General features: G+C 40.1%; 1 protein-coding gene across 8 annotated transcripts in view; it reads right to left on the reverse strand.

The window, feature by feature from the left end:
• Window positions 1-22,320, reverse strand: part of MYO1B (myosin IB) — a 184,036-nt gene that overhangs the window by 13,089 nt on the left and 148,627 nt on the right. For 5 of the 8 annotated variants that reach the window (XR_009541113.1, XR_009541114.1, XM_060152410.1 and 2 more), the window contains 10 exons: window positions 20,822-21,022; window positions 19,412-19,638; window positions 16,642-16,842; window positions 14,895-14,988; window positions 13,900-14,049; window positions 10,438-10,506; window positions 9,083-9,169; window positions 6,652-6,738; window positions 3,156-3,230; window positions 1,392-1,526 (listed from right to left, as the gene is read on the reverse strand). Coding sequence is in view for 6 of the 8 variants with exons in the window: in XM_060152410.1 (XP_060008393.1) it covers window positions 1,392-1,526; window positions 3,156-3,230; window positions 6,652-6,738; window positions 9,083-9,169; window positions 10,438-10,506; window positions 13,900-14,049; window positions 14,895-14,988; window positions 16,642-16,842; window positions 19,412-19,638; window positions 20,822-21,022 (1,326 nt within the window). In the remaining 2 variants the exon portion in view is untranslated. Of the gene's footprint in view, window positions 1-1,391; window positions 2,941-3,155; window positions 3,231-6,651; window positions 6,739-8,729; window positions 8,817-9,082; window positions 9,170-10,437; window positions 10,507-13,899; window positions 14,050-14,894; window positions 14,989-16,641; window positions 16,843-19,411; window positions 19,639-20,821; window positions 21,023-22,320 lie in introns of those variants that run through there. The other 3 variants (XM_060152416.1, XM_060152415.1, XM_060152411.1) reach the window with 3 other exon arrangements.

Genomic DNA, 22,320 nt, shown 5'->3' on the forward strand with positions numbered 1-22,320 from the left:
ACTGTATTTCATTTTAAAATGCTGGTAGTAATCAACTAAATTGATTTCATGACCCACAAGTATGCTATCACCTATGGTTTGAAAAGCACTGTTCCGAATCCTCCATTACCATTTTATAACGTGGACACGGGACCTGAGAAATCTTCCCTTCATCCAATTCTGAGATTGCACTGAAAGGAGACGGGGGTGGTGGGAGGGGCAGGACCAGGTTCTTTAGATGAACTCTCTAAGAAATTCAGTTCAGGGGTGGTTGAGAACCACCCACATAATCATATAAAGGAATGTTAGCATTGCTGCCCACCCCTGGAATAAACTCAACCCTCCCATTCTCCACCCCCAGTTCAACGGAGGTAAAGGCAAGGCTCAGGGGCTGGGGGAAAGGACAGGCAGAGCGGATGCCCAGCATTAGAAGCTCCCCGTCATTACTTCTGAAAATAGTTTCCATATCAGACTCAAAGGGGGAGATGAACATTGAAGACATTGGTCAATCTTGCCAAACTGACTCACTAAGTTAGGGAACAGAATTCAGAATCCAGTTCTATACGCTGTGCTGGTATCACTGATCAGTGATAATGTCTCTATACATAATTGATTCAGTTAAGAAGAAGCCCATAGTACCGGGCAGGAAAGTTTCCCAGAAGACGTATCCATCAATCGTTCACTTACTAAATACAAGCCCTTCAACCTAATGATTCCATTCTATCTGAATGACACATATTTAGCATTCCATATATCAACTAAGTTACTGAAACGAAGTCAACCTCTGTACAAGTACCCCATGTATTCCACACAGAGCACCACCTAAATTACATGTTATGCTCTCATATAAAATTAAGTGAGCCAAAATATAAGGCCAAATCAAGTAGATTTTCAGCTTCCCTTTCACTCAGGTAGGGAAATTTTAATCTCTTTAATGTCCTTTGGGTGACTTTAGAGCTTCTTCCCCCCAGTCCATTAAAATGTGTGTGTTCTCATGTGTGTCTGTGTATGTCTTCATAGAAAGTAAACTCATACAATTTTCGAGACTTTACTACTCACATGAAGATGTTCAAATTTTATTACTTCTACCTCCAGCAAATATTCCTTCAACTAAAGAGGAAAACAAAACCAAAAAACTCAACTACTTGAAAGCAACTGGAATCTGGACGGGAAAGACAATGCAGCCTTGCTCTTTCCTTCCCAACCACAGATGAGAGAAGATGTCACAGGAGCACCTGGGGCTCTAGGAATTCTCACAGAAAGCCAAGCACGCTGCCCGCTTCAAAAACACCAACTTCCTCAACTAATTCTCCTTGAGGCTAGAGGAAGATTCTGCTTTTACGTAACACTCCTCAAACACTCAAAATATACGAAAAGAAGTCTCTGAAAAAACATAGCAAGACAATTTTTACCCTCCACAAGTGGAAAATCCTTTTCAGCTCCTTGTGAGTAGAATCCAAGAATAGGTAAGGTCTTGATGGCCAATTCTTATCTATCGGAGATAAGGAAGGCACCTTATTTTTCATTTCCAAGAAGTATTTTTGCACCTGTGTTGGGTTTGACAGAAAATACCAGATGAGTAAAATACACCAGAAAAAAAACACTGTTTGACATAAACCAGACTCAAAGAAACCAGTCTTTAGTGGAATTTACCAAGTTTTAGTCCATAAGACTTTGTAACACTTCTGGAAAGTCTCTATTCCACTCTTCGCATTGGTTGGAGAAATCTGAGCTCCACCAAATGGTTAAGAGAAAAGAAGAACCCTAACGCGCATACTAATTTTAATATTAACATTAATACTAATACCGGTCAACATTAGAGAGCTGCAGTGTTTAACAGGTAGCCAGTAGGCACAGGTGGTTATTTATACTTAAATTTTAAGTAATTAAAAAAATTAAAAATCCAGTTCGTCAGTCACACTAGTTACATTTCAACTGCTCACTAGCCACACGTGGCCAGTGGCTACTCTACTGGACAGCAAAGATACAGAACATTTTCGTCACTGCAGAAAGTTCTACTGGACAGCACTGCTCTAGAGCAGCGGTCCCCAACCTTTTTGGCGCCAGGGACTGGTTTTGTGGAAGACTGTTTTTCCACGGAGGAGGGGGATGTTTCAGGCAGTCATGCAAGCCACGGGGAGCGGCAGATGAAGCTTTGCTCGCTTGCCTGATGCTCACCTCCTGCTGTGCAGCTCGGTTCCTAACAGGCCTCAGACCAGTACCAGTCGGCGGCCTGGGTGTTGGGGACCCCTGCTCTAGAGCACTTAACATGGGCCAGGCACCGTGGGAGCTTTATAGTGTTACTTCATCTTAATCCTTACCATACCTCTACAAGTTTAATGCTATTATTATCCCCATTTTACAGATGACAAAATGAGGCTCGCAAGTCTGTGAGTGGTGGAGCAAGCTGTCTCCAGAGTGTGCGCTCTTCACCACTACATCTACTCCTTTTTGGAAAGATGGAAGGGAACTTCAGAATCCATCCCGGGAGAGGGGCACAGCCTTGCTCTCCCTCACCCCTCCACCCACTAGCTTGTTTGCCAACCTTACTTTGCAGCCGCTCGTGGCAGTTTAGCAGGGCAAGCTCTTGGCATTCCCCTCAAATTCCTATGCTGAAACCCTAACCCCCAAAGGGGTAGTGTTAGGAGGTGGGGCCTTGGGGGAGGTAATGAGGTTGAGAGGAGGTCATAAGGGCAGAGCTTCCTAGATGGGATTAGTGCCCTTAGAAGAGACAGGAAAAGAGTTAGCTTCTCCTTCTCTTTGTCATGGGAGGAGACCAGGAAGAGGCCCTCACCAGACCCAGTCCATGCTGGCACCCTGATCTTGGGCTGTCCGGCCTCCAGTACTGTGAGAAATAAATGTTTATTGTTCAAGGCACACAGTCTATGGCATTTTTGTTATAGCAGCCTGAACTAAGACACCTGGCTTTCTTGGGTTCACTTTCCCCGAAGTATGGTCTCTCTGTCAAAGAAGAAGAATATTTGATTAATCACGTACAGGCCTCTTTCTGACTCAATTCTACTTGAATTTTAGAACCGATGATAAAAAAGGTCACAAACTCTCAGTGGCACAGTTATGATTTAATCGTTACCAAACAAGTCACATATTACTGAGTTGGTGCTATTAACTAGTTAATGCAGTAATGCTAATTAGCCATATGTAAAGTGTAAACTTACAATTCTCTGAAGTGTAAATTCATAAATTTTCTTTCCAGCATTGGCTCTGAAGAATTTCCTGTACTCCCTGCGGACCTTTAAAACGAAGCAGCAGAATACAGAGGTTAATGCGCGGCCAGCAGATGCCCATAAAGGTGATAACACCTCTATTAAAATCGAACATAGATGGAACAAGTAAATTTATGAGTGTCTTTCTGGATACAGTAAAATAATTGAAGCATACTGAGACAGTGGGTTTTAAATTGGAGAAAAAGAAATTCAGAGATGCAAGATAATACCGGAGTGTTTTAACTAGTTTTTAAAGAGCCTGACAATCTGATGAGAAACGCTTTATAGGCATAGCTGCAAACCCTACACAAATCAAAATACATTCCAGAAAAAATTATATAAGGTAATTTTCACTTCAAATTGTTCTTAGAAGGCAAAAAAATGCCTGAAGAAATATATGGCAGTTTCCAAAAGCCTTGCATATGAAGACAGGACTTTAGTACTGCATACTGAGAAGTGAATGTGACTAAAAGTAAGAATTTAAAAGGAAGCTATTGAATGATCATTATCTCCCATTTAATTGCATTACTTTTTCTCTTACCTCTACTCCCATCAAACTGTCTACTAATACTAATCACAGCACTTAAGACCTCATATTACAGTTTTAGTTTACCATTTCTCCCTTGCTATATTGTCGTATTTACCTTGTATACTAGTGTCTAACAAATAAAATAACTGAGGTGTTTGCTAAATGAATGAATGATAGCTAAATTTGGAAACTGAGGGGGAAAACATTTAAAATGTTTATCATCATTCAGTTATAAATGGGAGAGTTAGAATTTAGCAAAATATTAGCCTACCTGAATAATTCAGACATTATGTATGTTTTTCTTATATCTTTAGCTTTCTGGGTTCAACTGCACATGTTCAAAATATTTCTACATTAGGGGCTTTACGTAAACTAGCAAACTAGTAACCAATTGTCGAAAAATGTTTTATATGCACATTTTAAAATTAAGACCTTCACACAGGAATTCAGGCTGCAGGTTTCTCTTACAATTTTCTAAGATCTAGCAACGGTGAGTCCTATTCCCACGTGACAAGGACTGAGTGGACCAGAGCAGCCATTACTGCCTTTGGAAGAGAGCTGTAACCTCCAAACTGCAGGAGGCCCGCAGGAGGCCCGCGGTTCCTACCCTACCTTCCATCTGCTACTTCCCTCGTCCATGTGACCTGCCTGGTCCCTCTGGGCATTTGAGCACCAGACCTATTCTCTACATCTGTGGATTATTAAGGGTTAAAAATTCTCCCATACACCACATAGGCAGTTCTTCCTTTAATTCATATCTTATGTTACTGATTATCATTTCTCTTTTAGCCATGGAGTTGTCTATAACTATTTCAAATCTCACTTACAAGGTTAGAAGGAACAAGAAGAAAAATGATACCTATTAATTAGCCCCTGAAATTGTAAGAGTGTACAAAAGCAGAGAAGTTAAAGTGAGTTTCATGAAAACATATCCTTAGAAATATACTAGAAGTCCTATATTTACTTGAATTTCATTGTAACTGAGCTCAATGCAACATTCTTTTTGATACTCACAGGACAGGCCCTTTCTCCTGAAAAACAGCTACACACAGAAGAGGCCTGGTGACAACATGCTGGCATATAGAATGGGTTCCCTTCATGGGCCCCGGGGTCTTAAAAAGGGTCCACTGAACTTTGTAATCAATTCCACAAGAATCAAATCATTTAAAAGGGCAAAATTACTGTTCATATCAACATACTTCTTTTTTTAAAAAAATACAAAATTATTACATTCTTGGACTTCAAAGATGTTTAATCTTCTAACAATAATGGTAACATATTAAAATACTCCTGTTTTGTGGAAACTGGAAAAAAAAAAGACAGTTATGTCTATAGAGTAAGCCCAGTTAACTTCAGCTAAAACAGTATTCACCTGTGAACTGAATTTGGTTTATAGGATGCTAGCATACACTCTAACCTAAAAGTACTTTTTAAATCATATGCAATTAGTTAAATCCAGAAAACTGAGGATAAACATGATGTTGCTGGTAGAAATCATTATAGAGAGTAAAAATCCTGACTCAATGTTGTTTGTTCCTTCCTTTTATGAAAATTAGAATGCAAATTAGAATGTGAATAAAATGGGAAATAAAATCCGTTTTAACTTTAAAAAAGCAGTAACAGAACTTGTTCAGAATTCTTGAAATAGAGCATCTTAAATTCATCTTAAATTCATATTTAAGTTACTTCTTAATTACCTCAACAATTACTTGATGAATATTCATTATAATATTCATTCATTATAATAAAAAAGTTAATTTACTAAAAGTTTATAGGCTAAACTTTCAGGGAAAAACGCAGATTGTTCAAAGCAGAGTTTACAGATACTGCTAAAACAGTTCAGGTTCAGAGTCAATGGTTTCCTGGAGAATATTCAAATATTTAAAAAAAATGAATTATAGTATTATAGTAAAAATAACAAAGAGGAAATGTCAAAAAAAGGCCTAATTATCCCCAAATGACAATATGGATGGCTCCCTACAGTGAGGAGTAACTGAATATTAGGAAGACAAAATCCTTATATTGCCTAAAGGTCGTTCTCAAGGTTTTCCAGAGCTCAGAGTCATACTCGCTAACATGCAAGCTTACCTCAAGTAGGAAGTATTGATTTAAAATAAACCCCGCCCTAAATTAGAGGGCATTTGAATCTAAAGTTCTCTTTAACCTGAATGATCTACTGCTGGTCTTATTTGTCAAAATCTGTATATTTACGCAAAACCCTTTCGTTTCTATGCTGAACAATTAGAACGATGGGCACTTTGAAGAAAGCTCTGCTCCAGGAGCCGTCAATGGGACAGAATAGATGGGTAAAGGGAAACAAAAGCCCAATATTCCCAGGCTGGTCACTGCAATGGTAGGTCAGCTTCTAAGCTCAACTGCTGTAACTCTGTCTCATAAATGAAAAAAAATCTTCATCCTCATAAAGAGAACATTAAACAGAGCTTGGATAACAAAGAATAAAATATGCTACATTACTATTTAAAGTAATATGCTATAACTTTTTTTTTTTCTCTGTACGCGGGCCTCTCACTGTTGTGGCCTCTCCCGTTGCGGAGCACAGGCTCCGGACGCGCAGGCTCAGCGGCCATGGCTCACGGGCCCAGCCGCTCCGCGGCATGTGGGATCTTCCCAGACCGGGGCATGAAACCGTGTCCCCTGCATCGGCAGGCGGACTCTCAACCAGTGCGCCACCAGGGAAGCCCTAACTTGTAACTTATTATTTAAAGAAAAGACAATGCAATAAAATCAGAAAATTTTGGTGTACAGGATTGTTCTCAAAAGGAAACCAAATTAGGCAAGATGACATTGTAAAAGACTGTGCAGACCATGAGCAAGCATAATCAATCGTTTGGTCAGAGTTAGTAGGTGCTAGGCTTCACTGAGTTCACCGTGGACAGAAAGAAGAGGTTGAGGAAGTACCTTCAGTCCAAGCCAGTAAGCCCAAATGACAGCAACTGCATGCTTACGCCTAGCCTCCTCCTTCAAGCGTTTCAATTCCCTTCGAGCCTAGAATGTTTTAGATGGTAAATAAAAGAGACAGCCCAATGCAGACAGCACAAATGACCAGAAAAAGACACCCCACCAAACAGAAGAGCCAATTTATGTATCAGGATTTCAGAATGAAAGAGAAATGGTGCACAATCATTTAAACCCAAAGCATCAGCGTCAGGCTAGCGTAGTCCCTTGTATTTTCGGTGCATTGAGACTCTGTCCCAGAGGAGGGTACCTGAGGGAAGCACTCCCCTGCCCTCCCCCTTACTTCCATTCTGTTTCTCTTCTGTCCCCTGTTCTCTCTCCCTCTTCACTCCCTTCTCCACACTCTCTCACTCCCCTGCTCTCCCCCTTACTTCCATTCTGTTTCTTTTCTGTCCCCTGTTCTCTCTCCCTCTTCACTCCCTTCTCCACACTCTCTCACTCCCCTGCCCTCCCCCTTACTTCCATTCTGTTTCTTTTCTGTCCCCTGTTCTCTCTCCCTCTTCACTCCCTTCTCCACACTCTCTCACTCCCCTCCCTCATCAAAGCCTTAGATCTGTGAGTGGCACCTAACGATTTACATAGACTTCCCTTTGCTGCCAGCCCACTGGGCTAAAGAGGCTGTGAATTCCTGAGTTCATGCAATTTGGATGTATAAAAAGATAACTCTTGTGAACAACCATTTAGAAAACTGGAAGGAATAAAGGTTGCCTCTCTGAAGTTTTGAACAAAAACAACAAAACCCCCAATTTTTTCCAGTTGGAAAATTAGAAGTAGCATGTATCAAAATTCAATATTAGGTAAGGCCCTAAACAGTGCAATATATGGAAGCAAGATTAAAAAAGTGAAATAACTCGTAGGTTTAAATCAATCTTAGGGAAAAATTAATCTGAGGCATGCTATTTTAAAAGACAGGAACAGACAGGCACTAAGGTTTCATTACATTACAGTACTCAGGCTGGGAAATGGATTTCTCTCATTCAGTGGAGAAAGCCCAGAGTAATTGTCTAGGAGTCCCTCTGCCTCTGCTAAGACAGCTCCCTCAGTTTATAAAAGGGAACTAGTCTGTTCCACACAGATTTTCAGGGGAGAACACAAATGAACAACTTTGGTTAGTTTGTGGCAAGTTAACATCTTTATACAGGCAAATGTTGACTTTTCTCATTTTTCTCACAAGACGGGTTTATAATGTTGACAAGGTAGACTTAAAAACATAGGACTGTAATGATATTTGAGTTTCTAACTGGGATACACATGTTTAGCAGAGATGATCTTTGATTTTCTAAGTAACAAATACATCTAAAGTGCTCCCTCCCTTGGGATATGTGAAACGTTCACAGAGCCCACGACTCTGCCTGGGGATTAGTGAGAGTATTTCAGGAGGCCTTTGTTTCTGATCACAAACAGCTGATGCCGAAATTCCTGGAATTCTTCAGGGGCAATTACAGCTAGCTTTGCATGAACAGAGCTTTCTGCTAAATCACAGATGATATTTCTTTTCACATATAATATTTTGCTTATAATAATCAACAGCTGCCACAGTGAGCCTAAAAAACAATTTTATTCATGGATTAATATTTTTGTCGAGCATGCGTTAAAGGTGTTTCTATTATTAACATGTTGCAGAAGACCAATCGAAACCCAAACTTTAACATTCCCATCATGCCCCCATAGCGCATAAAAACACCTTCAGAAAACTGCCAGGATATATTAGGGGGGTAAAAAACAAACAAAACCCCCCCCAAAACTAAACATGCATGTTACTCGAGAGTTTAAAAAAAAGAGCAACTATGCTAGTACCTCATTAGTAAGCAATTAATTAGTCTTTTTTGCCTACGCATGCTTAAGCTTCCTAACGTGCTCTCTTGGCACGAACATCTCCAGGGTTATTAAATGTGGCTACTAGGACATGCGCCAGTGTGAGCCACTGTTAACCAGGGGTCTTCACCCCCTGAGATGCTAGAGATATGGATTGATTATTGCGGATTCCAGGATGGGAGTGATGGGATGTGCATTTCAAGTACCTTAGATCCAAGCCAGTAAGCCCAAATAACTGCAATAGCATGTTTATTCCTAGCCTCCGCCTTCAGCCGGCTCAGTTCCCTTCGCGCCTGTGATGCATTTGAAAAGGAGTTACAGAAAAGTTTAAGGCAAGAAAGGTTACTGCTGATTCCCAATGGAGAAAGAGGAAGAGAGACACCGGTCACCATCAAACAGTAAACACAGAAGCGTGTGCCACCACCCCACACCGAAACGTTGGAAAGAGCAAGAGGCAAACACGTGCTCAGGAGCTTAAGCCAGTGAATCCCGAATGGGAGGGTCCGTTGCTCCACACATCACTCCTGACCCGCTGCCTTCCTGGGCGTCTCTGGCCTACCTGGGTACCATGCCAATACGCTGCAATGGTGGTGGCTGCTTCCTCACAGCGCTTCTGATGCTTCAGTTCCCTCAGGATTTTTCGGGCCTAAAGCACAGAATGACCCAGAACGATAGAAAATTAACACCAAAAAACTATATCCATAGTGACTTGAAAAGAACTACCTGAAGAGTTAATCATAATCCCCCTTCTCAAGGGAAAAATCAGTAGCTTAAAGAAAGGAAAAGGGAAGGTTGCTTTATTAGCCCAAAATGGACCATGAGAAGGTGGTAAATGAAGACATTATCAAGCATGACAGTGTAGCCCCACTCAGATAGACAGCAGCCTCCCACGCCCTGACACGTGACAGGAAAAAATCTGACCACAGCAATACAAACTGGACACGGCAGATGGAAGGAACAGTTCTCAGAAGGTGGTCAGTGGATCTCCAATGATCCACCAAAATCCACTTGATCACTTTTATTATCATTGTCTGGAAGGAACTGTAGCTGTACTTTTTTTTCAAAAGAGATGGCTAAAAACTTGCTATAAAATAAAATTATCTCACTGGTTCAGTACTAGTGGCTTCTTTCCAGTAGTTGCTTGAAAATGATTTAGTGGGGGCCAGGAGGACAGCCGGTTTGGAGGCGAGCCCTGAGTTCTGCCTCTGAAGTCTCTAGACTGGACGCCTGGACCCAGGACTCGGTAGTAGGTCAAAGAAAAACCTGTGTGCAGCAATCTCACTTACTCTGAGCACACCAGACTTGTATTTGGCAATTGCTGTGGGACAACCACTAAGCACCTGGGCTGCCCACAGGCCTAGACAAAGGGCAATGGGAACGGCAGGACTCCTGAACCAAGATCTGGCTTGTGGGCTATAGTGTGCTGACTCTGAATCACACTTTGGCAGGAAGGACCCAGAACCAGGTGGTGGGTGCACTAGGACAGCCAGTGCTTAGGATCTTTCAATCATGATGGGGCAGCCTGCAAGATGGTCACAGGGAAGGTATGGAAGGCGCTGTGCTGGGGTGCTGACGTATGGCAGGGCTCACAGGTATGGAGGCAACAGTGTGAGACAGCCTTTTGCGCTACAGCTTCCCTCGCAAACAGGGGGCAAGAGGATATTGAAATCATGTACGGTATTATTTCAAGGACTTCCTGCTCAGAGAACAAAGCTCTTGAAAAGAAAGCAGGAAGCAGCCAAGACATGTTGTAGGGCCGGAGCTTGGCCCATAATATTTATTTTTTCCATCTGACTGTTTACAGGGTAGGCAGGAGATGAGGAACCCTCCCCTGTAGGGTGAGCCCAGAGACATCATCCTTTGTAAAGAACATGAAAACCTCACATAAATAAGGATCACTTCTTTTAAACTCACCTTCCAACCCCGGATGTAAGACTGAATTACCAAGGTAGAGCTCTTTATCTGTTGATACCTCTTTTGTTGCTGTAGGATGAAAGGGGAAGATATCAGCAATTCTATTTACATATCCATAACATGCACACTGAGAAAGAGAATTTGCTCACTTAGTGCAAGGAACTCTCGATCATCCATATTCTTTCCGGGAACCAATAAGTACAGAAACCAAAATATCCAACAATCCAAAATTATTATGATTAATCCAAAGTTTGCTTCAAGGATGGTAAATATAATTAATTTCGAAATGACTCAGGACCCACCATTATTAACATCTGTTCTTTGTGTCATGCTGTTATAATACAACGTCGAGCACATAGCAGACACCCAGTGAACACACATGAATGAATACACGCTGAGTTCTGCATCTGCTCCTAAGCCTTCTCTCTTCTTGGTGCCATTTCTCAGCGTGCTACTCACTGGGTCAGCCTCTAACGTCCCCAGTTCCTTCTAGGTTTGCTGCTTTTACTGCCTCAAGCTGGGAAACCAGCTAACAAATTGAAGTCAACTCCTATCCATGGACTAAACTTTATTTATTGAGCTCCTACTCGCCATAGAGCAGAACCCGTGAGGATGTTCAACTGCAGCAGAGGTTATTTCCAGGTGGGGAAGGTTAAGGAAGACCCAGGGAGATCTTCCCAAGAGTCGGCTCGCAAGCTCGATGCCCAGAGGCCCTTACTTCCAGGGCCAATGCCTTGGAGAGTGGAGGCTGCTAGAACACTATCCCTAGAGAAGTGAGCGCTTACTGTATTTAGCGGGGAATATTCACTACAACGTGGGCATCTGTGATGAAATTTCGCAGCTTTTCAAACAAAATACTGAAGCCAGGCTGTGACTCAGACCCTGGAAATGGCAGACTGCCCAGCTCCCTTTCTCTGAGGGGGAACAGATGCTCCCAGGACTCTAGGCTATGTTCTGGAAGCTCAGAGAAAATGAGCAGCAGAACAAAAGAGGGTGCCAGAGAGAAAGGTAAAGAGAACCCTGGGACCCTGTACAAGTCACCACCTTCTTTGGGCCTCAGTCATTTCATCAGTCAACTGAGGAGCCAGAAAATCTCTAAGATTCCACACGGAGTGATAGTCTACGGCTGTAGGGTCTAAACTGTACCTACAATATCCGACCATCACTTCTGACATTCATTTGGTACCTCAATGTCTTCTTTTAAAATTCCTACATGGCTTGAAAATAACTGTCTTTAAAATTCACCTCAAGGAGCCATGAAATATCACAGAATATGGATTTTAAGATAAGTAATAACTGAAAATGGTTATTCGGAAAATCTTTGAGTTATTTGGTCAAGGGAAAATCACTGGCTTGGATAACTGTAGTTAACTGGTGGAGGTATTTACAAGCATACCTTGTTTTATTGTACTTTGCAGATATTGTGGGTTTTTTTTTTTTTTTTTTACAAATTGAAGGTTTGTGGCAACCCTGCGTTGTCAAATGATGGTTAGCATTTTGTAGCAACGAAATATTTTTTAATTAAGGTATGTACATTTTTTTTAAAGATATAATGCTACTGCACACCTAATGGATTATAGTATAGCCTAAACATGACTTTCATGTGCACTGGGAAACCAAAGGATTTGTGTGACTCGCTTTATTGCAATGTTTGCTTTATTGGAGAGGTCTAGGACCAAACCCACAAAGTCTCTGAGGTGTGCCTGTAGTTCAAATTCTAAAACAGAAATAACACTAGAGCAAAATTAATACTTCCTCTAAAGTTTGGGCTATTATTTATCATTCTAACTCTCAGAATCACAAATTAATGATACATATGGTGACTTTTTAAAAATCTCGAGATACAAAAGCTCCTTATTGGGAGGGAGGGTGGAAACAACACTTGCTATTTTTGGTTCCTTGCCTTTACTCCTCATCCTTCTGATGGAATGGCCCCTTCCAGAAGGTCTTCCTTGACCACCCTATCTAATCTCCAGTCTCCCCATTACTCTTTATCTCAGTTCTCTAGTTCCTTCCTAGCACTTACTCTACAATCTGTCATTGTTCTATTTATTTGCTTAAACGCATATTGTCCCTCACTAGCCATGAACTGTATGAGGTCAGGAATCAGGTTGTTTGGTTCACCTTGCTATCCCCTGAACCTGGCAGAATAAGGGTTTCAAAACTATTGGTAGAATTCAATACAGATGAATTCAGGATGCTTCAAAACTTGGTTTTTCTTAATGATCTCAAAATAAGAAAGAATAAAAGGGGTTCCTTGAGGACTGCCTATTTGTGGGTCCCTCCCTTTCTCAGGCAAACAGAAAACAGAGCGTTATGAATCTGCCGAAGGGCCAAGTACCACTGCTATGTGCAGCGAGGTTGGTGACAACAGTCTTCTGGGCCTTTGCAGGATACATGTTAATGAACCCATCGTTAACGTGGCACTGGCTAGGGTCATACTTTAACACTTATACTGTTGCTTACACTCTTTTAACGTGAGGAAGCAATTTTAAAGATATTCTTTTAAAGATCACATAATTTTTCCTTACTTTTCATTTAAGTAACTCATTAATTTCTAAAACTTGGAAATTATACACTAAAATGTATTATATGAGAACAGGTCAGCATAAATTATGTCCTGATTAAACACACCCTTAAAGCAAAACTTCTCTACAGCTGAAAAAGAGGAAGAACACGCTAAAGGAGATTTGATTGCAATTTAAATTCATTTTCCAACTCACTCTCTAGTGAAAAAGCAGAGAATGAAAATGTGTTTGGAAGCAGTGCTCTTATCATTAAAATTCATTTTGTGAGAACGCAATGCCAAGTTCAAGCTAGCCTAGAGGTAAACCTTCAGGTTCCCCTCAAACCTGTTATGCCTTCAATGAAACATCTATAATTGAGTGAGAAAGAAAATTCCCCAAAGAAATTCCATATCAATTAAATAAACATACTTTATTTTGGAGTCTTTTCCCAAAGGACCAGATATCTGAGGACTAAAGGAGATCCAACCCTTTAACCCAAACCCAGAATTCTACTAAAATGTGGCATTAGCTTTCTGGAATTAAAGCCATTTTCAGTCTTCCTACAATAAATGGAAAACAGCCAATTATTTGGGAAAATTGACCCTACTATACTCAAAGGGTTAAATGACATTATCTCTTCCAATCTGATAACCAAATTCAAGATGTAGATCTCCCACTACATGTATCTCCATCAGTGGAAGACAGCAAGATAAACTAGAGCTTTGACGTTGTCCTGGATTCAAACCCCATCTCTGCCTCATAGTAGCTGTTACTTAACAGCTCAATGACTTAGTTTTCTCATCTTTAAAAAAGGGATCAGAAAAGCACCCATTTCACGAGGTCATTCGGAGGATGAAGTATGTAAAAAAAAATACCTACACAGTTAAATACGTAACAAATATTTGCAAAAAAAAGCATCGTGATTACAGCTCAAAAAAATGTCAGGGGCTCTCACCGCGTATCTCCTGTACCAGGCAGCAATCACGATTTGGCTTTTTCTCATCAGCAGGAAGTGTGTGCGACATTTCCACCCCCGATAAATCTTCTGAATGAGAGTGGCCAGGTCCTCAAGACGCTGCTTCCTCAGGTCTTCTAATTTGAATAACTAATAAATAATAGATGGATTTATCAAAAATCCACAAAAACTCGTGGCATATGTGAACATCATTCTCAAGAAATAAAATGTCACAATGTTGGTGTGAACCACATTGAGGAAAAAAAAATTACTTAATTACAGATATTATGAATAGTAGTCCAGAAGAAAACTATTGGGATGAATTCACGCAAGATACACAATTTAGAGTACAGTGTTTTAGAATTTATGACGAATCATGTAAGGGCTGAACTGAGCTCTAGATGTACCTTCACACTATCTGTGAGGATGAAATTACTGGAAGGGAGGTGACGGCAAGGTCTCTCTCAGACGATTTGAACACTTTCCTAATTCTCCAAATTTCCAATAAACTGCTATGTAAATTATACTTCATGCTAGTCTATTCAGTTATAAAAAGGCTCCAATGGAGTTCTTCACTAAGTAGAATTTTAAGTGTTCTTTTTAACGTAAAAAAAATTTAATTTGGGTGCCTTCGTGTACCTCTGAATAGCAGTGTTGTCTTTCCTAAAATTACTGTGTAATTCAGATATTACAAATACAGACTGAAGTAACCTCCAATTTTTACGAGTTAGGGAGGTTTTATTGTAATACCAGTTTCTTTATGATTTCTTAAATGCTGTATAATCTATCAGCTCAAAAGTTTTGGTGTTTCATAAAAAATACAAATGTTTTTCCATTATCCCTTATTAAGCCACCCCTTTGGATATTTGCAGAAAAACACAAAAATGTGACATTCGTGGTAGCATCTTGGGTAACATTATAAAGTTAAATATCCTTTAAGAATTTGCCCATATGATTATAACACAAATTCAGAGTGTAACGTTTCGATTACATACTGTTCTTGGGTTTCGAATGAATATCTTTGATCTACCAAAGGAGTACTCTTCCACAGGAATCTCCAATTCATTAAACAAAACCTCCACACCAGCTCTATAAAAATAAATAAAAACAACAAATTTTCTGAGTTACAAAAGTAGGCTATCTTATCTTAAAACATGATATTAGGTTCTCAGTTTTTATTATTATAAAAAAAACCTTCAATTCCAAGTATAAATGATCTTTCAAGTAAGCATCCTTCCATCAAAGAATTTCCAGAGTGAATTCCACAAATTTAACCAAATCTAGTAAATGCTCAAAAAGCATTTTGGGTTTAGAACTACGTATTCTAAGAAAATATGGTATTAAAGACAATTTCTTGATTTCATTAGCAGAGGTGATCAAATATACTTGTAACAATGGACCAACCAGAGCCAGAAGGGTATGCAAGAAACTCACATCTATTTTGAACCCACTCAGTTACTTCTTGCAAACATTTTAAACACTGCTCCTGCTACTCAGATTGTGGGCAGGTCCCAAGAGTGCTAAGTGCCAGGCCAATGGGATGCAAAAGAACACAGGGTGGGAGCAAGGCCTGGACTTGACTCTGACCTCTCCATCCTGGACCGTGGATTTAATGTCAGACTTTAGTACTACACTTCGTCCCACCAACCTGTGGACTGGATGCCAGGCTGGGAGTGAATCCTTGTTCTGTGTATTATAGTAGATGCTGACCATAATACCCTGGAAATTAGCAGTGGGAAATGAAATAGTACCCAGACCCTACATTATTTGGATATTGAATTATGCATCAGGGACCACACCATATGTCTGGAGTTTATCTTCTTGTAATACACGGTGAAGTGTCTAATCCTACTGATTTTCCTGTGAAAGGCCAGGTCCAGTGACAATGTGGAGTCAACACCAGTATAGTGAAAGAAAAATCCCCATAAAACAGGCACGTCTGCCCTGCTGTAGTAGCTGGGAGAGCTTCTGTGGCCTGCAGAAAAGGGGCAACTTCTGGGACTGGTGAGAGCAGAAGGAAGGTCACTGCACAGACAAGGCCTGGTTTCTCTTCTGCAGCAGCCCCCCCTGCCAGCACACAAGTTCTCTCTGCATGTAGAGCTCACAGGGGCTGCTCCATGGGATGAGTCTGCAGTGGTCCAGCACTCTGTCTGTGACTGGATGGATGAGTGCAATTTAGGGCAGATGAGCTGAACGCCACATGGCCCCAAGTTCTGCCATATTCTCCAATCCAGCTTTACTCACAATAACACTGACACTGTGAACCCTATCTGCTCCTGTATCTATTTCTCGGTTGGTATAGACTTGATCAAAGAGTGGGATCCCCACCCTTCATTCACTCTCTCTGGGGTTAATTCCCCAGAAAAAAAAAAACCCCGAAGAGCTGAGAGCAGTGATCCAAGATGCCTGTAGCTCTACCCTTGTATGAGTCTACACAAATATACCCATCAATTACAAATTCTCCTCCTGCTAACTTGCCACGACATAGTTTAGAAGTTTTATTGACATACAAGTTCCAAATGTGGATTTGATAAGCCGTGTTTAAACCTTAAAGAAAACCAAGACTTCTATAATTAATAAGAATTAGCACAAAGTGGTATCCTGCTGGAAGATGGTCCAAAACAGAGGTTACAGCCAACTTTTCATAGAATTCTGTTTTGCCTAAACAGCACGTGAAGAAAACAACATGGTATCTGTATGCTTTAAAACTTCATAATTAAATATGATCAATGAATGTCTTACCTTGCTGGTCCTTTCCAATGAGGCCATGTTTGTTTACAAAGCATTTTGTATCTTTCTAAGCAAGGTTCATAGGCCTGCCTGAAGGCGTAGCCTGCTCTCCTCACGCGGACATTCTCCAAAAGACCCAGATACCTGACCTGATGACATACTAGACCCTCGTTGAAGATGTGTGCTGCCTTTTTATCATTCGGTTTGATACACCTAAAAGACGACACAAATTTTAGGTTTTAAACTCCTTCTCTTGTGGATTTATCTGTCCATGTTTTACAAAGCATCATATATAATTATTTCATGGTGAGACAATTATTTATTATTCTTGGAAAACCTAGTCATTTCTTTTGAAATTATTTCAAATCGTTTTACAAAAACCTGAAGATAACTACACTGCAGATACAGCAATAAAAAAGAATAATACGTACAATAATATGGGTAAATATCACTGACATTCTGTTTAATGAAAGAAGTCTGATGTAAAAGAGTACATATTTTGATTCCATTTATATGAAGTTCTAGAAAAACTAATTCCTAGTGAGAACTCAGTGTTGCTTTACCTCTGGGGAGAGGTAGGGGTGGAGATCGACAGGGAAAGGGCACAAGGGAACCTTCTGGGTTGATAGACATGTTTTATATCTTGGATTGGATGAGGCTATACAGGTGTACACATAGGTAAAAATTCAACAACCTGTACAATTAAGATTTATATACTCTATTGTATTGTACATACATTACATACCTCAATGAAAAGGTTAAAAACACTGCTGTCTCGCTAAATCCCTATTACCTCCCTCCTTTTCAACAGGGCACTTTGCTGCCCAAGGAAAGACTACATTTCCCAGGTTCCTTTGCAAGTAGGTGTAGCTATGTGACCAAAATTCTAGCCAGAGCATAAGTCATGTTTGCTACTTCCAGTGTGTCCTTAGAAGGAAGGGACTTGTTCTCCCTTTGCTCTTCTGCTAAATGCTGGCAGGAATGTTGACGAGGTGGAGAGCTATCTTTGACTATATAGATAAGAGGAAATACCCTGGCAACTGCAGAGCCACAACATAGAAGGCGTTGCTCTATTAGCACTGGAGTCTATACACTTAGAAGTACACAAGAAATAACTGTCAATCTTGTTTAAGCCTCTATTATTTCCAGATCTTGTTGGAGCAATCTCTATATCCTAATTAATATATTGTTAAACATTTACAGTTATGTCTGCCTCACTTTAACTGTCAAATTCCACACATACACGTAATATATGGACAACTAAATCTTACCTAGTTTGACCCTGGTGTTTTTATGGTTTTCCTTTTACATTTAGAAAAGTAATGTCTACTTTTTGGCTTAAGGACAAACAGATCAATGGAACAAACTAGTGAGTTTGGATCTAGACTCCTACACATACATTCAATTGATTTTCGACAAAGGCATCAGGGCAAATGAATGAAAATAGAGATTTTTTTCTTTTCAATATGTAGTGCCAAAACAACAGGATAACTATATGGAAAAAATAGACCTTAAAATAAATCTGAAACTGTAAAGACTCTAAAAATATATATATAATAATATATTCACAACTTTGGAGTTTATTAATTAAGACTTCTTAGAGATACATTAAAACCACTGAAAGGGAAGGGGAATAAAGGAACTTTCTGGGGTGACGGGAATGTTCCATGTTTTGACCTGAGTGGTGGTTACCAAAGTGTATACAATGGTGAAAAAACAATGGAGCCATTCACCTAGGATCTGTACATATCACTCCATGCAAATTATACCTCAGTAAAATAGAATCTTCAGGTTAAAAAAAAAAAGTTTACTCAAATGAGAATAACAAAAGCAACTGATCACACAAAGTTTCTTGGTTAATTTTTTTTGAAACTAGGATCCTTAACCTAATATATGTTCCAACCTGTTTGCAATCAAACCAGGGGATTTTACCTATTTACATTTGTTATGAATATAAATACTAGGTCAACAAGTTAAACACAAAAATGTTCTTCACTCTAACTTCCTCATAACTGAATTTTCAAAGACAACTGTAGAAGGTACATGTGGGTGTGCACCTGCCACATGAAATCTGACCCATCAGATACACACCTTCTGTTACCTAGTTCACCAAATATACACATCACAAACTCTAATCCTAGTTGGTCTTTACTGAATTTTGAGAACTAAGATGCCCTAGAAGCAAACCAAAAAAAAAAAAAAAAAAAAAAAGAGAGAGAGACAGAGACCAGATGCTTTTTAAGGAGTTCTTTCTACTGTTTTGAAAAAATTATTTAGATTGTTTCAGAAATCATTACTTTCTCTGGGCCTATAACTCTCACAGGGAAGAAAGAGGCACATACTTCCTCACACCAGACCTGCAACTGAAGCCCCAGGTGCTTCAATGCTCCAAGTCAATATAACAGGAATCCAAAATGAATCCACCAAAACAGTTTATGCAAAACGCTTACCAGAAAAAAATTTACATTTTGTTTCTTGTCATTAAAAAAAAACCCCAAAAAACCCAAAAAGTTGAGAACTCCTATGTGCCAACAACCCAATTTCATTAAGTATCTATTCCCATCCCCCGCCACAATTTTTTCTTTTCCCTTTTTCAAATTCCCTATTTTGAGGCCACTGGAGTATTTTTTAAGCAAACCCAAGACACCATATTATTTGACCCCTAAGTACTTTAGTTATCCTCTCCTTGGGTTACGCTCAGATTTAAGCAAACAGGTAAATGATCTTCCCTGAGAGTGCCTTCATAATCGAACGGTCAAAGAATTTTATGTGCCAGAAATACCTAATGTAGTTTGGATTCTTGGTCTGTAGGTTTTTCATCAGAGTGGCCACCGATGCCTTGAACTGTGAGCCGGCTGTAGGAGGCCTTTTTAGGTTGATCTTGGCAGGGTTCCCTTCGGGGAACAAAGACTTGATGAGGGCATGGCCGGCCTTCCACATGGCTTGGGACAGGTCTCTATAGAGAAGGTCGTTGTTCTTATCCACAAATCCTTCCACTTGGTACAGCACCTATGAGCAGCAGCACATGGGACTCAGTGGCTGACACACTGCACGCTAGAACATCAAACAACTGTTAAAAATATCCCGAGACTATCTATACTGCAGCCTCTTCTTTCTCCATCAAAAAATCCCCAACAAGTTAGTCACACTCTAATACCAAATTAGCCTCCAAGTTTAAATTCCATCTGTCTAAATCACAGAAGAGTTCAAAATAAATTCTATTACCCTTCAGGATTTGCAAGAATAAACTCCAAAAATGTTATTATAACATTTTCAAAGGATTTTAGGGTTTTTTTGGTGTTCAAGCATATTTTTGAGGTTTTACTTGTATTTTTTAGTTTACATGTGCCAATTCTAGTGTGTTTAAAAGGAGACGGGGGAAATTGAGATAACACAGATATTTTCATAGACATCCTAAACCAGCAGAGAAACTGACCAGGAAAGTATCTTTTAATAACATGGGCTAGTGAAAAAAAATGAAGTACCAAGTTCCAGCATTTTGAAATTAAAGGAAAAGCTACTATAGACTTCATTTTTACTAAAGCCATAATCAGATTTATTCCCCTTTGAAGTTTGCAAGCTTATTTATAAGGAGGTATTAACTCCAATCAATAATCATTCAGGACCCCAAAAATCAATCTATTGTTATTATCTTTATATAGTTGATGACATAAAATTAATTACCCCAAATACTAACCAAATTAATAAATGCTTTAAAAAAAAGTAGATGTTTTCTCCAGTGTCGTTTCAATATTCAATCTAAGAATTCATTATTTTGCTAAATGGTTGGTGCTTTTAAAACCTTACTGTAAGTCTTTTTTATTTTTTAACATCTTTATTGGAGTATAATTGCTTTACAATGGTGTTACTGTAAGTCTTTAGTGAATGCTAATTTTTTACTGGCAAATCTTTTATCAGTGTCGATAGATCTTTTTTATAGGCTAGCTTTCAGAGCTTGAAAATAATAAAATCGATTTTTAATATATACTTGAACTCTTTCATTAAAGCCACTGGCTTTCCTTTCAGCTCTCAGTAAGATTTTGCTCAACATGGTCCATATTCTATTCCCACTGAACATTTACTGACTCCATGCTTTCAGCAGCTCCATTTATCCTCTGGAGCTGGCGCTGGTCAGAACGCCATCTCTGAGGCTGAGGCTCGGGGTCCTCCCGGGGGGCCCGGGCTCCCGCACCTTGCCGGCGTAATGCTGGATCCTGAAGCAGCTGTGAGGCAGGGACGTGTCGTTGAGGAACCGGGAACACTTGCTCATCCTGCTCTCAAAGTGCTGGTGGGTGGCGCACACTTGGTTCAGCTTTTCCAAGAAGGTCTCGTCGGTGACCGTGCCTGGCCTCAGGCACTCCTCATCCAGCATGGCCAGGATTCCGTTTGTGTTCTGGGCGAAAGGAGATAAAAGGGTTTCCTTCCTTCCTCGCTGTATTAATAATTATTCCTAATTATGCCATTAAACACAATTGACTTACTCACAAGAAAATTCCGTTCAGGCACAACAAAGAGCAGAGAATCAAAACAAGTAACAAAACGCCCCCCACAGAAATCAGCCCTCTTCCAGCGGGGTCCCAGGTGCTCTGGGGGGTGGGAAGGGAGGAAGTGTCTGCTTGAGTCTCCCCCCCCGCAGCCCACGATGCCTCCCCGACGGCAGAACAGGACTTAGGTGTCACCTCAGCCACCTTATCGGGTTGATAACTGAAATTCATGTTGTTTAGCAAAAGGCAAGTCAGACCTCAAAGATTCATAAACAAATCTAAAAGTCAGAAACTAATGTGACAATACTGTCTCCTTATATAACGTGGTCATAAATCACAAAGCATAGTCTCTTAAGGCCATTATTTGACTCACAGCTTGAGAAGGAAATTGGTTTCAGATGTTTCCAAATTGTTCCTGTGTTCAAAATAAAGTTTATTTTCTCGGGGAAAAAAAGTGGTGTGATTCGGGAGGCTGCTTTTAACGATCAATGCAATCAAGCTGTGTTTCAAGAATATCTGTTTAGAATAAAATTCTCCTTCCATATAAAATTTAGAAATGGATGTTAAACATGGGTGAGAATTCATTTGTTGGGTATTCAGACCCTGGGATCATATTTACCCCAAGAGCAGTCAGCCCAGCTAAAGTGAATCAAAAATCAGGAATCTTCTACTTTGCTAAATAAAGGCTGTTGTTCCTTTGATTGCCCCTACAGGCCCACACATCTCCATTCCACAGAGAACAATCCACTGACCATGAGCCCCACCCGCTTCCGCCAGGGCAAAGTCCCCCTTGGCTCCTCTCCCCCTCTCCTTACAAGGCCATGACATCCTCTGACCAGCACTTATTCATTCCACACAAAATCTGGGGGAAGTGTGGATTCTCAGGAGTCAAGTGTGTTCATAACATCCCCGGAGTAAACATTATTGTTAGGCGATGCTGGAAGGAAACATTTCCTTTATGTATCCAGGCTCCTACGTGAACATGAGTTTCTTCAATCATATATGCAAGGGGATTTTTGGCTGAGATAATCTAGTTAAATTAAGTGTATTACCACTGTTTTTTTTTTTTCTCCCTTCTTAAAGGTAAATAATTAAGTGCAATGTTACCTTTATGAAGAAAAACGTGATAGTCACGACTTCTGAAAGTTAAAACCTCCCCAGCAAACTACTTTGGTCACAAAATTTACCAGAAAAAAATTTTCAGGAA

Source organism: Lagenorhynchus albirostris, chromosome 6, assembly GCF_949774975.1.
Source record: "Lagenorhynchus albirostris chromosome 6, mLagAlb1.1, whole genome shotgun sequence".
Taxonomy (NCBI): domain Eukaryota; kingdom Metazoa; phylum Chordata; class Mammalia; order Artiodactyla; family Delphinidae; genus Lagenorhynchus; species Lagenorhynchus albirostris.